The sequence below is a fragment of the Pristiophorus japonicus genome, chromosome 13 (genome assembly GCF_044704955.1).
Source record: "Pristiophorus japonicus isolate sPriJap1 chromosome 13, sPriJap1.hap1, whole genome shotgun sequence".
Lineage (NCBI taxonomy): Eukaryota > Metazoa > Chordata > Chondrichthyes > Pristiophoridae > Pristiophorus > Pristiophorus japonicus.
The window spans coordinates 179235864-179252748 of record NC_091989.1 but is presented as its reverse complement, the minus strand read 5'-3'; the positions used below and the strand labels follow the sequence as shown (position 1 = coordinate 179252748).

The window sequence follows — 16885 nt, the reverse complement described above, 5'->3', positions numbered from 1 at the left end:
GTGCAGGCTAGAAGGGCTGAATGGCCTGCTCCTGCACCTATTTTCTATACTCAAAGGTGCGTATCTTACAGGGACATTGATCAGAATGACGAGATGAACTCGAGGGGCTGAATGGCTTTATTAATCGCTACATGATGAGACGCTCTCTCGTGTGGATGTAAAGGATCCCACGGCACTATTTGAAGAGGAGCAGGAGAGTTCTCCCCGTCATCCTGGACAATATTTATCCCTTAACCAACATCACTAAAACAGATTGTCAAGCCATTATCACATTGCTGTTTGTGGGAGCTTGCCTTGTGCAAATTGACTGCCGCGTTTCCTACATTACCACAGTGACTATACGTCACAAAGTACTTCGTTGGCAGCGGGACATCCTGAGATCATAACAGGCGCTATATGAGTGCAAATTATTTCTTTTTGCATTTAGAGTTGTGCAGTAATACTGAAAACATTGTGTTCTCAATTAGAATTAGACTGGACTCTTTCAAAAAAAATTTTAGCTTTAACTTGCTAAACTGTCATTGAACCTTATTTTATTTTTTTCCTTCAAAGCATATTTGTGTGATCAGTGAAAAAGGCAGACAGAAGTACAAAGTCTGAAGACCCAAAGGACTCACTCGCAATAACTTGACGATTCTTGGCGAGGATCAGATGACAGTAGATTCCTAAATGTCTTTGTCCTTGCGATTAATCAATTTATATAGTTATTAGGCAATGGAACATGTGCAAAAAAGGCTCTATCTGGAAAATGTACAGAGCGGCAAATATATATCAGATTATTTTATTATTTTTGTATCATGTCTGTTGGAAATGGCTTAAATTTTTATACTTTTGAAACGTGCTGTAAAGTTGAACTTTTGCCCTCCTGGAAACATTGAGAGCAAAAAAAGAAATATTTTTGTATACCGATGTTTAGTTTATACACGAGAATGAACGTTCGAGCTGTCTGGCGCTAATCTCCAGCATCTGTTCTGAACCATGTTTCGTACTGGGCAGCGATGAGTAGTTGGGAGGGCCATGAGTTTAATCCCACATCACTGGCACCAAAAGGGCAGCAGCACCGGTCATGTGGCACCGCCGTGCCCTGTGAGGAGGGGCAGCTGGTCTCCATTTGCCAAGTCGCCAGTAGACTGAGTGGGGGTGTGCCAAGCAAGACCACTTGCTTCTCGGTTAGTGATACCACCTTCTTGCGAAATCCAAAATGACTTGGGGTTTTGTCTTCTGTTATAACAGCAAGCAATGCCTCTATAACTTAGACATGGAGGGAGGGATGGGGGGTGGGGTCTTGTGTTTCAAAAAGGAGACCTTTAGAGGGTAAAATTGGTCAACATCAGTAGCATGAAATAGACTCCTAGCAAATCGATTGACTTCAATCCAGAATAACATCAGGCAAAGTGTAATGAGGCTGTTTCGCTCTACTGGCACAGACCAATTAAACCCCTTTAGTATCCCGTTTAGACATTTCTGGTCAGCCTATTTTGGAAATAAATACGGGATTGCACAGTTCGAAACCAGTCTCATCCGAAAGACGGCACCTCCGACAATGCAGCACTTCCTCAGTACTGCATTAAGAGTACTGGAGGGTAAGATGGCATTCCTGTTCTCTTTCCCCCCCCTCGCTACATCCCCAGGCAAAGGTGAACATGCCTATCCCACCCCCACGGGGTGCTGTGGTTCACGGATATTCCTCGCGACCAAATCAAGGGTGACATAGGCTGCTGCCTCCCCTCTCTTGGGGAGCCCCAGTGGCGGGAGGGCGAAAATGTCTAGATTAAATGGGTGGGGACGAGGGCAATTCAAGAGGGCAGCACCTCCAGTAAAAGAGATTGGGTTGGAATTTCCGCAGGAGTTCTCCAGCTCTCTCAGCCATGGCTCAGTGGCTAGCACTCTCATCTCTGGGTCAGAGGATTGTGGGCTCAAGCCCCAGTCCAAGGACCTGACCAAAAAAATTAGAGGTTGACACTCCAGCGCAGTACTGAGGGAGTGCTGTACTGTCGGAGGTGCCGTCTTTCGGATGAGACGTTAAAGTGAGGCCCCGTCTGCTCTCTCCGGTGGTCGTAAAAGATCCCATGGCACTGTTTTGAAGAAGAGCAGAAGAGTTCTCTCCGGTGTCCTGGCCAATATTTATCCCCCAATCATCGTCACTAAAAACAGATTATCTGGTCATTATCACATTGCTGCTTGTGGGAGCTTGCTATGAACAGATTGGCTGCTGCATTTCCCACATTACAACAGTGGCTACACGCCAAAAAGTATCTCATTGGCTGTAAAGCACTTTGGGATCTCCGGTGGTGATGAAAGATGCTACATTAATGCGTTTCTTTCTTCTTTGCCGTCACTTTTGGTGGAAACGGAGGAGCCATTTACACTGTTTCTTCTGCCAAAATGACGGCAGGAAATTGGGAGAAACCACTCCTCCTCACCCCCCGAAATTTGATGCCATTATATAGCTACCCAGTAGTCTCAATGGGCGTTCCTCAATTTGTCTAGATTGGTTACCGTGGCTACTATTTAAAAGTAACGTTTGCTGGGCCTGTAAAATGCATCAGCATGTTCTCTGTATACCGCGGCTGCATGTGTTTAGGCCGCCTGATTGGTGTCCCGCCAGTTTTAGTTGAGATACCAGAAGCAGAGATGCTATCTGTGTTGAGCTTTGCACTTTAAGCATTGGAAGTAGGAATACAAGATAGAAATCTTGCAGAGTGCGTGTGGCATATATTTTTGACCAGTGCAGTTTCCACTACAATGTCAGCTTAGAGTTGTTGGCTATGAATGTATCCTTATAAGTTAATAAGTTATTTGAATGTACGGAAATGTATGCATCTGCAATAAAGCAATATGATTGGATAAATTCTCTTGAGGTTCAAACCTTATTGGCTACAAGGGTCATTAAGTAATTGGTGCAAGCTGCCATCTGCAAAGCATCAACCTATACTGGTTTGTGCATAATTACCAATCAGTCAGCATTATTGTTAAAGCCACTGACTGACCTCCCGTGGCATTGCTCCTGCTCACTCGGATGATGCAGCGTATTCGGTTACTGATTTTAATCGCTTGCAGTGTATTATGTGAGGGCGGTAGCATAGTGTTTATGTTACAGGACTAGTAATCCAGAGGCCTGGACTAATGATCTGGTGATGTGAGTTCAAATCCCACCGTGGTAGCTGGGGTAATTTAAATTGTTAATTAAATAAATCTGGAATAAAAATCTAGTAATGGTGAACATGGAACTGCTGGATTGTTGTTAAAAACCCAACTGGTTCACTAATGTCCTTTAGAGAAGGAAAAACTACTGCCCTTACCCAGTCTGGCCTATATGTGACTCTAGACCCACAGCAATGTGGTTGACTCTTAACTGCCCTCTGAAATGGCCTAGCAAGCCACTCAGTTGTACTGAACCACTGCAACAAAATCAGCACTGTGGGAGTACCTTCATCACAAGGACTGCACCGGTTCAAGAAGGCAACTCACCACCAAGGACAATTAGGGATGGGCAATAAATGCTGGCCTTGTCAGCAACGCTCACATCTCATGAACAAATATTTTTTTTTAAAAAGGTGGAACGGTATTAAATGTGGCCTGTCCCAACCACCCCCCCACGTCTTTTTTAAACCAAATGGGTCCTGAGGCCAACTGCTGTTGTCTTGAGGGAAGTTGACCAATCGTCCGGTGCGTGTAAACTCCCAACAGAAATCAGTATGAAATTGAATGGTTTTCTTCCTCTTTTTAGTAGTTTTGGTCTTTTCAAACTGTTTATTTTTGTACAACGGCGGATCTTTTTGTGATATTATGTACGGTAGGTTAAAGGATTTTATATTTTATATTTGCCCCACCATTGGCGGTCATGTCTGGGCCCTAAGCATGGCTATTCCCTCCCTAAACCTTTCCACCTCTCGCTCCTCCTTTTAAGACGCTCCTTAAAACCTACCTCCATGACCAAGCTTTTGGTGGCCTGTCCTAATATCGCCTTATGTGGCTCGGTGTCAATTTTTCTTGTCTGATTACGCTCCTGTGAAAGCACCTTGGGACGTTTTACTACGTTAAGGGGCTACATAAATGCAGTTTATGAAATGGAATGCTCCACCAGCAATAGTGACGGAAGAAAATCCCAACTCGCTTTTAAAACGGAAGTGGCTCAATGTTGAAAGGGAATGGAGAAAAGGACAAGGAAATGAGACGAAATGGATTGCTTCCTGAGTGAGTCGGCACGTGAGTGAGGGGCCAAAACGGCCGCCTCCTGTGCTCCAGAATTGTACGTTTCTATAAAGAATGACCACTCCCGGCTGCACCTTTGGAATCCAGCAAGTGTTGCCATGTTCAAGAGAGAACGACAACTTGTATTTAAATAGCACCTTTTAACATAGTGAAACGTCCCAAAGTGCTTCACGGGGGAGAATACAAGGTGAAAAATCGGCGACAGGAAAAATGAGGAGTCTGGAGGGTTTGACCTCAACCTGGATTTGGGCAGAGCTCTCAAGCCTCCAATGGAGTTTTATTTTTCCAGATCACTTGATATTTTTTAACCAATGCATGTTTTTAAGCTCCAGCTTGTAAAATAATCTGTTTTAGGCTTCAATGTAAAATGATCAGTCCACACTGAAGAGCACTGCAGGCTGCAACAGCAACAACCAATTGCATTTATGTAGCCCCCAGTAAAAGGTCCCAAGGCGCTTCACAGGAGCGTGATCAAACAAAACTTGATTTTTTTTTTGAAATTCGTAGCCAATCGTTCCAATTCTTTGTCAAATCACAAACGCCAGAGGTCACCTTGCACACGCCAAGGATCACTCTGCGCCAATGCTCTTAGCCAAAAGGCCTAGAGCCACTGCACCGTTCCTGGAAGTACTGCAATACCAGGTTCGTGCCATGGAGGTGGATGGGTCAGGTCCCCCACACACCTCCGTGGAGGTGGATGGGTCAAGCCACCCCACCCACCTCCTGTTTCCAAAAAAGCAAGCATATACCTTCCTGATCCAGGGAGAACCACCCGGAGGTCATGGTGGCTACTCCCCTGTCAGGTCAGTTACGCATGATCTTAGCCAAAAGGCCGAGAAGCGAAACTTGATGCTGAGCCACACAAGATATTGGGACAGCTGACCAAAGCTTTGGCCCAAAGAGGTAGGTTTTAAGGAGCGTCTTAGAGAGGTAGGGAGGCGGAGAGTTTTAGGGAAGGTATTCCAGAGCCAAGGACCTACGCAGCTGAAGGCGCGGCCAGCGACAAAAGATTCAGATATTATAAATTAACAAGTGTGGGCAGAATCATTAATCAGAGAGATTTACAGCACAGAAGGCGCCTATTTGACCCATTGTCTCTGTGCCGGCTGAAAAAGTGCTTTCCAGCCTAATCCCATTTTCTAGCCTTGTCGGTTACGATACTTCAAGTTCATATCCAAGTACTTTATAAATGTGGTGAGAGATTCTGCCTCTACCACCCTTTCAGGCAGTGAGTTCCAGACCCCCACCACCCTCTGGGTAAAAAAACTTTCTGCTCAGAGAAATAGTTCCTTCCTATCCACTCTATCTAGGCCCCTCATAATCTTAGACACCTCAAATAAATCTCACCTCAGTCTCCTCTGTTCCAAAGAAAACAACCCCAGCCTATCCAATCCTTCCTCTGTTAAAATTCTCCAGTCCACGTAACATCCTCATAAATCTCCTCTATACCCTCTCTAGTGCAATCACATCTTTCCTGTAATGTGGTGACCAGAACTGCATGCAGTACTCCAGCTGTGGCCTAACCAGTATTTTATACAGTTCTAGCATAACCTCCCTGCTCTTGTATTCTATGCCTCGGCTATTAAAGGCAAGTATTCCGTATGCCTTTTTAACCACCTTATCTACCTGTCCTGCTACCTTCAGGGATCTGTGGACATGCACTCCAAGGTCCCTCTGTTCCTCTACACTTCTCACTATCCTTCCATTTATTGTGTATTCCCTTGCCTTGTTAGCCCTCCCCAAATGCATTACCTCACACTTCTCTGGATTGAATTCCATTTGCCACTGTTCTGCCATCTAACCAGTTCATCAATATCTTCCGACAGTCCACAGCTTTCTTCCTCATTATCAACCACACGGCCAATTTTTGTATCATCTGCAAACTTCTTAATCATGCCCCCTACATTGAAGTCTAAATCATTGATGTATACCACAAAAAGCAAGGGATCTAGTACTGAGCCCTGCAGAACCCCACTTTCCAGTCACATAAACACATGTTGACCATTACTGTTTGTTTCCTGCCTCTGAGCCAATTTTGGATCCAACTTGCCACTTTCCTTCGGATCCCATGGGCTTTTACTTTTTTGACCAGCCTGTTATGTGGGTCCTTGTCAAAAGCCATGCTAAAATCCTTGTAGACTACATCAAACGCCTTTCTAAATGGCAATTCTTACTGGAGAATTGAAGGAGTGCGGGCTGAGGTCTCGGTGGGTTGCAGGGCTGGAGAAGGTTACACATAGGGACGGGTGAGGCCATGAAGGGATTAGAAAACGTGGATGAGGCATTGCTGGACTGGGAGCCAATGTAGGTCAGCACTGGTGAACAGGACTTAGGATATGGGCAGCAGAGTGTTGGATGAGTTTAAGTTTACAGAGGGTGGAAAATGGGAGAGGCCAGGAGAGCATTGGGATAGTCAAGTCTGGAGGTAACAGGCATGAATGAGGGTTTCAGCAGTAGTTGAGCTGAGGCAACTGCAGACACGGGCGATGTGCCATGGGATCTTTTACGCCCACGAGAGAGAGCAGAGGGGGCCTTGGTTTAACGTCTCATCTGAAAGACGCACCTCCGACAGTGCAGTGCTCCCTCAGCACTGCACCGGATGTCAGCTTAGATCTTTTGTGCTACAAGTCCCTGGAGTGGGACTTGATCACAGAACCTTCTGACTCATAGGCAAGAGTGCTACCCACTGAGCCACTGCCAACACTGATAAGGGCCATTTCAAACATGGAGTTGCGGGAAAGATGGTCACAGATTTGGGAGGCGACAACACGTTCAACGATTTTGGAAAGGAAAGGGAGGTTGGAGATGAGGCAGTATTTTGCGAGGACAGAGAGTTCAATGGTGGGGTTCTGCCTCTCCCCCTTGGAGATTTTATTCAGTGGAAACTTTGACACTTTTGTAGATTTTGAACCAAAGTTCAATTTAGGATTGTAGTAAAAGTTCAGAATTTTATTGCAAACTAAATTTCTGTTCAGAGTCCCTGAATTAAGGGGAAAGATAACACACAGCGTTTCTTAAATGGACACTGCAGCCCTGAGAACACAATCAGCAATATATCCAGAATATTAAAGTCCAGCCCAGTTATAGGGTTATTAACATCAGCATAAACAAACCCTAACTGTCATAATGAACATGGTTCAGTCGGGATGTGAATAACAGCAGCAATAACAGCAGATGCCAACCCCTGCAGTCATTTGTGAACTCGCTGGTGTCTCAGCAGGTGGGATGACCGCGTGAATCCCTTCCCACACTATGAGCAGGTGAACGGCCTCTTCCTCAATGTGAACTCGCTGGTGTGTCAGCAGGTCGGATGACCCAGTGAATCCCTTCCCACACACGGGGCAGGTGAACGGCCTCTCCCCAGTGCGAACTCGCTGGTGAGTTACAAGATGGGATGACCCAGTGAATCCCTTCCCACACACGGGGCAGGTGAACGGCCTCTTCCTCAATGTAAACTCGCTGGTGAGTTACAAGGTGGGATGACCCAGTGAATCCCTTCCCACACACGGGGCAGGTGAACGGCCTCTTCCTCAATGTGACTGCGTCGATGAATTTCCAGCACAGATGGTGATCTGAATACTGTCCCACAGTCACCACATTTCCACGGTTTCTGCATGGTGCGGGTATCCTTGTGACTCTCCATGGTTGGACGATCAGTTGAAGCCTCGCCCATGCACACAACAGGTTTACAGTTTCTCTGCGCTGTGATTGGTGTGAGGTCTAACTGGTTAAAGCTCCTTCCACAGGCAGTGCGCTGGAACACTCGCTCGGGGGGTGTGTGTCTCCGTGCCTTTCCAGTCACACTGATATTTGAAATCTTTTCCCACAGGCCAAACATTTCTCTTGAAAGGCCGATGATATTCAAGTCCTAATGAATCTTGACGTGATGTTTGGTTTGTGTTTCCTGTCTGACAATCTCCCCTTCCAATACATGAACCAAGATGGCGGGAACGCTGACCCTGCCTTCCTGCAGCAAGATGGCGGAGCGGTGGCCCTGCCGCCCTCCTGCACCAAGATGGCGGAGCGGTGGCCCTGCCGCCTTCCTGCACCAAGACGACGGAGCGCTGACCCTGCCTTCCTGCACCAAGATGGCCGCCGTTAGCCTGGGCCTGCCTGTGAGCGGGACCGTCCGCATCCCTTGTGCCCCGCCCCCATTGCTCCGTCACACCCACTGCCGCCCGCCCCCCCCCCCTCCCCGGCCCACCCTGTGCTGCATTTCGCGCTCCCGCCGCTGGGTGGACGTCAGTGAGCTGCGCCGGGCCGTGACGCGGATTTGCTGCGCCGCGGGTGATGGAGGCGGCGAGGTTCCGGGTGCTGGGCGCCCGCGGGGTGAGTGAGGAGGGGGGGAGCGGGCATACCCCCCAGCACTATCCCCGGGGCACCCCCAAACCCGGCCCGGGGAGGGAGGGAGGGGCTCCGGGACATCCAGGCCTGGTCCGCGGGGTGAGTGAGGGGGAGCGGGGAGACCCCCAGACCCGGGCCCGGGGGGGTGGGGGGAGGGAGAGAGAGAGCCCTGATGTCCCCCTGTATGGAGTCCCTGGTTACCCGCTGGCTGCCGGGGAGACGGACACAGCGAGCAGACGGGCCACCCCCCCCGACTCCGGCACAACCCGGCATCTCATCCCGTCCCGGGACTGCAGGGAAGGGGGAGGAGGAGGGAAAGAAAATCCTTAAAACCTACATCTTTCAACAAGCTTCCCTAATATCTCCTTGTGTGGCTCGATGTCACATTTTGCTTTATAATGCTCCCGTGGAAGGAGGGGTTTGGGGAGGAAATTCCAGAGCTTAGGGTCCAGGCAGCTGAAGGCATGGGCGCCAATAAAAGATTCGGATATTATAAATTAAAATAATGAAAATTGGGAGCTTTCACTATGTTAAAGGTGCTATATAAATGCAAGTTATGGATACTGAGGAGAGATTGCATGGCTTGTAAGTTGATCTCTAAGCTCTGCAGAGTAGTTTCAGCTGTTTGCGTTTTGCTCTCTTAATTTATAATCTGAATTGTTTGATTAGAATGCAGTTTTGCAATCACTCTAGATTCCATCTCCTCTGCTTGAGTCTAACTGCGGCTGAAACAGTCATCCTTGACTTTGATACCCCGAGACTGACTATTAAAATACTCTCCTGGCCAGCCTCCCATTTTCCACGTTCCATAAACTTACTCATCCACAATTCTGCTACCCGTATCCTAACTCGCACCATCCCGTTCACCCATCACCCCTGTGCTCGCCGACCTTCATTGGCTCCTGGTCCAGCAACGCCTTGATTTTACAATTCTCATCCTTGTTTTCAAATCCCTCCATGGCCTCGACCCTCCCTATCTCTCTAACCTCCCCCGGCCACAATTGAGGTGTTTAAGATGATGGCAGGATTTGATGGGTTAGATAAGGAACTATTTCCTCTGGTGGAGGAGTCCAGAACAAGGGGCATAACCTTAAAATCAGAGCTAGGCTGGTCAAGGGTGTTGTCAGGAAATCTGAAAGTGCCCCCCAGAAGCTGTTGAGCCTGGGGGTCAATTGAACATGTCAAAACTCAGATTGATATTTTTGCTAGGTAAGGGTATCAAGGAATACGGAGCTAAGGCGGGTAAATGGAGTTGAGGTGCAGATCAGCCATGATCAAATTAAATGGCAGAACAGGCTCGAGGGGTTGAATGGCCTCCTCTTGTTCCTAATGTTACAAGTCCATCATTATACCAATGGGCTACCCGTTCAATGAATGTCCTGTGCACAGAAACTCTGAACACAGCTGACTGTTAACTGGCTGCTTTTTCATTCCTAGACACTCGTACTCACCAGTACCATAAGAAGAACCTTTTCAGCACAGACCAAAGACGAAGTCCGCATCACAAACATTTTGAAAGAGAAATTTCCGCAAGCTTCAGTGGTTAAAGTTGTGGATATTTCAGGCAAGTACAGAAAGTATTTTGCTTCTATGTCACGCACTAACTTTTAGTAAGTGGGCAAAAGACTTGCAAGAGGGCGAAGGTGCTTTTATCCAAAGGGACCAAGGTGAAGGACATGCCCAGGGGGTCACCAGGGTTGAGAAGAATAGGAGAGAAGGCGTCTTAGAACACAGTTATAGCTGATTGTTTGCACATTTCTGACCCTGGAAGTGAACCCCATAAAGGGTTGGTGCCAACACTACTTGTACTGGCCTTGGATAGTCCAGCAGAGTAAGACTGGATTGAGGCTTTGATCCCTAGTCTCTGCACAGTTAGCTAATCTCTGGTGGGAAGGTGATTGGAATCCTGCAGTTGGCCTTGATACTATGTCTGTGTTTGACTACCTGCGCCCTCTCCCTGTGCCAGTCTCTTCAGATATGAACAACGGCCACCTTGAGTTTGATGCTGGAGGTCCGTCGGTTCACTCGGAAGCGTAACAGAGCAGCAGTCGGGCTTTCAGAAGAACATGGGAGCAGGAGAAAGACTTGCCTGGAGTAGACTGGCTGCTGTTTAATTTATTTTTGGAGGGAGGTGGGGAGGGAGGATTCTCTCCGGTCGCAGGGTGGAATTCACTGATAAACGGCTCTAAGAGCGGCACTTGGATAAATGAGCAGATTGGCGTAGGATGTGCAAGAGATCAACCAGGTCTGAGTTGTGGTTTCCACGTGTTTCCTACAGTGATTCGCCGAGCAGCCTTTGCACTGACAACTTGAAAAGATTGCTAAAATAGGATGAAATAAATTGAAAGCAGCATGTGTGGGGCAAGATGCAACTGTTACAAACTCTGATCTTATTGGGGTTGGGCTAATTTTAATTGATTACCAGTGTCACTCCTGCCCCAATGCCCATATCAAGCAATGTTCACCAATGTTTCCTGCAAACAAGATTTAACTACTGATTTAGGAGCAATGATGGTACCGTTTTCCAAACAAACCGTAGCCCTTCCAACAGCAGAAAGGTTCCTGGTTCCAGACTCTCTAGCCAGGGGAAGCAAGCTCTCAGCATTTACCCTGTCAATCCCCCTCAGAATCTTGTGTCTTTCAATGAGATCGCCTCTCATTCTTCTAAAGTCCAGAGAGTATAGACCCAATCTACTCAATAGTAAAGCAAGGCCTAATCCCTCTTTATAATTGGAGTGACACTAGTAATACAGTGGGACTGTGCGGGTGCTTTGAACCCTCCCTACATACACAAACCTGCACCTTTTACAAATGTCATTCTCGGGATGTGGGCATCGCAGGCAAGGCCAGCATTTATTGCCCATCCCTAATTGCCCTTGAGAAGGTGGTGGTGAGCCGCCGCCTTGAACCGCTGCAGTCCGTGTGGTGAAGGTGCTCCCACAGTGCTGTTGGGGAGGGAGTTCCAGGATTTTGACCCAGCGACAATGAAGGAATGGCAATATATGTCCAAAATCATGAAGGGTTTAGATCGAGTAAATAGAGAGAAACTGTTTGCAATGGCTGAAGGGTCGATAACGAGAGGGCACAGATATAACGAGAGGGCACAGATTTAAGATGATTGGCAAAAGAGGCGACATGAGGACAGATTGTTTAGAATGGGCCTATACTCTGTGGTGTTTAGAAAAATGAGAGGTGATCTCATTGAGACATATAAGATTCTGAGGGGAGATTGACGGGATTGATGCTGAGAGGTTGTTTCCCCTGGCTGGAGAATCTAGAACTAGGGGGCACAGTCTCAGGATAAGGGGTTAGCCATTTAAGACTGAGATGAGGAGGAATTTCTTCACTCGGAGGGTTGTGAATCTTTCGAATTCTCTGCTCCAAAGAGCCGTGGATGCTGAGTCATTGAATATATTCAAGGCTGAGATCGATAGATTTTTGAACTTTTTAAGAGATATGGGAATCGGTGAGTTGAGGTCGAAGGTCAGCCATGATCTCATTGAATGGCAGAGCAGGCTCGAGGTGCCATATGACCTACTCCTGCTAATTCTTATGATCTTGTGTTGCTTAAAAGTGTTTGGTTCTCGTCATTAAACCTGTGTTGATCCACCAATCACAGTGGCCTGCCGATTGTACTGCACAGCCACTAAGTGTGAGGCTTTCTCTCCCACAGGAGGTTGCGGAGCCATGTATGAAGTCCACATTGAATCCCTGGAGTTTAAAGGAAAACGAATCGTCCAGCAGCACCAGCTGATTAATCAGGTATTGGAATCTATGCACTTCTCTCTGGAACAGTGAATAATATGGGGCGAGAGGCGGGTGGGTGCAATGCAGCTCAGAGCTAATGCTCAAATCACCATTTGCTTCCAAGTCAGCCTAAATCCAGTGTAAAACTACACTTACCTTGCAGCGGATAGAAAGTGTCCAGATGCACTCGGAATTTTTATAATCACTTCCTTTGGGTCTCATGGTGGACGTAAAAGATCCCATGGCCAATATTTATCCCTCAATCAAAATCACAAACAGATTATCTGGTCATTATCACATTGCTGTTTGTGGGAGCTTGCTGTGCGTACAATACTACATTACAACAGTGACTACTCTCCAAAGGTGCTTCATTGGCTGTAAAGCACTTTGAGAGGTCCAGTGGTTGTGAGAAGCGCTGTATAAATGGAAGTTTTTCTTTAATTTCTACCGAGAATGACACTCAGTGCAGAGTGCCACGACAGTGCAGCTAGCCAGTCTTCTCGTCTGCGCCTCTGACAGGAGAGTGGCTCAGTTTGGAAGTACACAACAGATCAAGAGGTCTTTTACTCCCCTCTCCCACCCAGTGTAGACAGAAGGGAGCTCATCGCCTTGTCCGTCACTTCACCGATTGGGTAGAGGTCAGCTCGTCTTCCGGCCTTTGCGCTGAAGAATCGGTTCCCCGTGCATCTCCTTGTTTCCATCATTTAATTTAAGGGTTCTGTGACGTGCAAGCTTGCTTTTGTTTCCTGATGTTCGTTCAAAACTATGAATCTTATGAGCATTGAAGTGTCAGAAGATGTAATATGTTGTCAGGATATCACTTTTTTTATTGCCAGTCGATCTTCTGTGATGTTGCACAAGCCCAGTCAAGACCTAATGTATTAGTCGTGTTAACCATGGCTCAGTGGGTAGTGCTCTCGCCTCTGAATCAGAAGGTTGTGGATTCAAGTTCCATCCAGCGTACATCTGTGGCTGGTGCAATTGCTTCTCAAATTTTCAGTTATTGCGTTATGTAATTTTTTGGGCCGTTTTACAAATGCACTTGCTTGAAATTTCTTCTGATTTGCATTTAGAATCATGGAATCATAGAAATTTACAGCAGTGAAGGAGGTAATTTCAGTCCATTGTGTCTGTGCCAACAAAGAGCTATCCAGCCTAATCCCATTTTCCAGCTCTTGGTCCCGTAGCCCTGTAGGTTACGGCACTTCAAATGCACATCCAAGTACTTTTTAAATGTGGTGATGGTTTCTGCCTCTACTACCCTTTGAGACAGTTCCAGATCCCCACTAAATCTTCGACCAATTATTTTAAAGCTATGTCCCTGGTTGTTGACCCTTCCGCATAGGGAAATAGGTATGTCCTATTCACTCTATCTAGGCCCCTCATAATTTTATACACCTCAATAAGGTCACCCCTCAGCCTCCTCTGTTCCAAAGGAAACAACCCCAGCCTATCCAATCTTTCCTCATAACTAAAATTCTCCAGTTCAGGCAACATCCTCGTAAATCTCGTCTGTACCTTCTTTAATGCAATCACATCTTTCCTGTAATGTGGTGACCAGAACTGCACACAGTACTCTAGCTGTGGCCTAAATAGTGTTTTATACAGTTCAAGCATAACCTTCGTTCTCTTGTATTCTATGCCTTGGCTATTAAAGGCAAGTATTCCGTATGCTTTCTTAACCATCTTATCTACCTGTCCTGCTACCTCCAGGGATCTGTGGACATGCACTCCAAGGTCCCTTTGTTCCTCTACACTTCTCAGTGTCCTACCATTTATTGTATATTCCCTTGCCTTGTTAGCTCTCCCCAAAAGCATTACTTCACACTTCTCTTGATTGAATTCCATTTGCCACTGTTCTGCCCACCTGACCAGTTCATCAATACCTTCCTACAGTCTACAGCTTTCTTCCTCACTATCAATCACATGCCCAATTTTTGTATCATCTGCAAACTTCTTAATCATACATTTCGGTATTAACATTGAGTACTGTTCCTGGTGTTTCTGACTCCATTGGTTGCCAATAGTTTATTACACAACGGGTTCATAATCACAAAGTATAGTAAAACCGATTCTGTGTGTTGGGTAGATTATCATTTTGCATTATTGAATGCTCACTACGTGTCTGAGACTGGAAAGATCCTTCTGTTTCCCAGGTTACAATTTTTGGTGGCAAACACTGAAGGCCTGGGACATTTGTTTCACTGGGTATCTCCGTGTTAGCTGTGCCTCAGTGGGCAGCACTCTTGCCTCTGAGTGAGAAGGTTGTGGATTCAAGTCCCACTCCAGAGACTGGAGCACAAAATCTAGGTTGACATCCAGTGCAGGGCTGAGGGAGTGCTGCACTGTCGGAGGTGCCGTCTTTCGGATGAGACGTTAAACCGAGGCCCCATCTGCTCTCTCAAGTGGATGTAAAAGATACCATGGTACTATTTCGAAGAAGAGCAGGGGAGTTCTCCTCGGTGTCATGGCCAATATTTGTCCCTCAACCAACATAATAAAAACAGATTATCTATTCATGATCACATTGCTGTTTGTGGGAGCTTGCTATGCACAAATTAACTGCTGCGTTTCCCACATTACAACAGTGGCTACACTCCAAAAGTACTTAATTGGCTGTAAAGTGCTTTGGGATGTCCTGAGGTTGTGAAAGGCGCTATATAAATTCAAGTTACTTCTTTCTTACTACAGGCATTAAAAGATGAAATCCAAACTATGCACGGACTGAGGATATTCACTACCGTTCCAAAATAGCCGGAGGAATGTGAGGGAGGTGAGGATTATCGGTGAAATGCAGCAGATAACGGACTTTCACGCTCGGATTGTGCAACAGAAACGCACGACTTGCACACAATCGGGACGAGGAGGATGCCTTGCGGGGGGCCAAGGAGTGTTTCTAGCTGCTGACTATCCCGGGACTACTGCTGAACATCCTGGGGCTACATCAGTCCGTTGCCCGGTTTGTACTCGAGGCCCATAGCTGTCCTAAGACCCCCTCTGGATTTTGACATTGAATAATTCCAGATCAATTAAAAAAAGAGAATAGCCTTTAAGAAAGTATTGCAACAGTGAATGAAGCTTTCCTGGTAAGGTGATAAATGAGTTCTGTTATTTGCACTGCCTATAAAAGAATTCAAGTCGAGAGGACTTGGAAATGCTGCCAACGCCCAGCAGGTGAGTCAGTCTCTGAGGAGGGGAAACGCAGGATCACGTTTTGGGTGTGGCCCCTTCACCAGAACTGAAAAGTGGAAGATAAGTTTTATCGAACTAACTGAAACAAAGTGGGTGGGGCACTGCTCGGAAAAGGGGCATAGTTTCAGAATAAGGGACCGCCCATTTAAAACTGAGATGAAAAGGAATTTCTTCTCAGAGTTGTAAATGTATGGAATTCTTTGCTCCAGAGAGCTATGGAGGATGAGTCATTGAATATATTTAAGGCAGAGATAGACAGATTTTTGAGCGATAAGGGAGTGACGAGTTATGGGGAGTGGGCAGGGAAGTGGAGCTCAGTCCATGATCAGATCAGCCATGGTCTTATTAAATGGCAGAGCAGGCTCAAGGGGCCAAATGGCCTACTGCTCCTATTAAGTTCTTAAAGGTCACGAGTAAGGACTGCTGCCCCGTATCTCAGAGAGGCGGTTAACCAGTTTACTATTCCGCGGAGTGGGCTGTTAATCCCATTAACAGGAGCCAGCATTCCTGACTCGTGCCATTTACCTGCTGCTCTTCCACACTCTGCTCCTATAAAGGGGGTTGATTAACCCCCCGTTGCCGACCCCTAAGCCCGTCCCCCCGGTGCTGACCCCTAAGCCCGTCCCCCCCTGTTGCCGACCCCAAAGCCCGTCCCCCCGATGCCGACCCCTAAACCTGTCCCCCCCCCGTTGCCGACCCCTAAGCCTGTGTCCCCCCCCCCCCCCCCCCGGTGCCGGCCCCTAAGCCAGTTCCCCCTGGTGCCGGCCCCTAAGCCCGTTCCCCCTGGTGCCGACCCCTAAGCCCGTTCCCCCTGGTGCCGGCCCCTAAGCCCGTTCCCCCTGGTGCCGACCCCTAAGCCCGTTCCCCCTGGTGCCGACCCCTAAGCCCGTTCCCCCTGGTGCCGACCCCTAAGCCCGTTCCCCCTGGTGCCGACCCCTAAGCCCGTTCCCCCTGGTGCCGACCCCTAAGCCCGTTCCCCCTGGTGCCGACCCCTAAGCCTGTTCCCCCTGGTGCCGGCCCCTAAGCCCGTTCCCCCTGGTGCCGACCCCTAAGCCCGTTCCCCCTGGTGCCGACCCCTAAGCCCGTTCCCCCTGGTGCCGACCCCTAAGCCCGTTCCCCCTGGTGCCGACCCCTAAGCCCGTTCCCCTTGGTGCCGACCCCTAAGCCTGTTCCCCCTGGTGCCGACCCCTAAGCCCGTTCCCCCTGGTGCCGACCCCTAAGCCCGTCCCCCCTGGTGCTGACCCCTAAGCCCGTTCCCCCCGGTGCCGGCCCCGAAGCCTGTTCCCCCTGGTGCCGACCCCTAAGCCTGTTCCCCCTGGTGCCGACCCCTAAGCCTGTTCCCCCTGGTGCCGACCCCTAAGCCCGTCCCCCCTGGTGCCGACCCCTA

The 16885-nt window shown here is 48.0% G+C and overlaps 2 protein-coding genes and 1 pseudogene across 2 annotated transcripts in view; 2 read left to right on the top strand and 1 right to left on the bottom strand.

Moving 5' to 3' along the window:
* The window catches only part of hprt1l (hypoxanthine phosphoribosyltransferase 1, like), a 62865-nt gene extending 60014 nt beyond the window's left edge, over positions 1 to 2851 (top strand). The window contains exon 9 of the mRNA XM_070898287.1: positions 553 to 2851. Coding sequence (XP_070754388.1) covers positions 553 to 600 — 48 coding nt within the window. The 3' untranslated portion in view covers positions 601 to 2851. The remainder of the gene's footprint in view (positions 1 to 552) is intronic.
* A 1969-nt stretch (positions 2852 to 4820) lies between these two features.
* On the bottom strand, positions 4821 to 5059 carry LOC139279144 (U2 spliceosomal RNA; annotated as a pseudogene).
* A 3388-nt stretch (positions 5060 to 8447) lies between these two features.
* Positions 8448 to 15366, top strand: bola3 (bolA family member 3). Its single transcript, XM_070898288.1, has 4 exons — positions 8448 to 8544; positions 9997 to 10123; positions 12233 to 12321; positions 14998 to 15366. The coding sequence occupies exons 1-4, from the start codon at positions 8506 to 8508 to the stop codon at positions 15058 to 15060; spliced, it is 318 nt and encodes a 105-aa protein (XP_070754389.1). The 5' UTR covers positions 8448 to 8505; the 3' UTR covers positions 15061 to 15366.
* The last annotated feature ends 1519 nt before the right edge of the window (positions 15367 to 16885 follow it).

Bases quoted from the DNA above. Each gene is read 5' to 3' on its own strand.
- bola3 (XM_070898288.1), top strand. From the start codon at position 8,506: ATGGAGGCGGCGAGGTTCCGGGTGCTGGGCGCCCGCGGG. The intron at 10,124-12,232 runs GCAAGTACAGAA...TCTCTCCCACAG, and splicing joins TAAAGTTGTGGATATTTCAG to GAGGTTGCGGAGCCATGTAT. The intron at 12,322-14,997 runs GTATTGGAATCT...TTCTTACTACAG, and splicing joins AGCACCAGCTGATTAATCAG to GCATTAAAAGATGAAATCCA.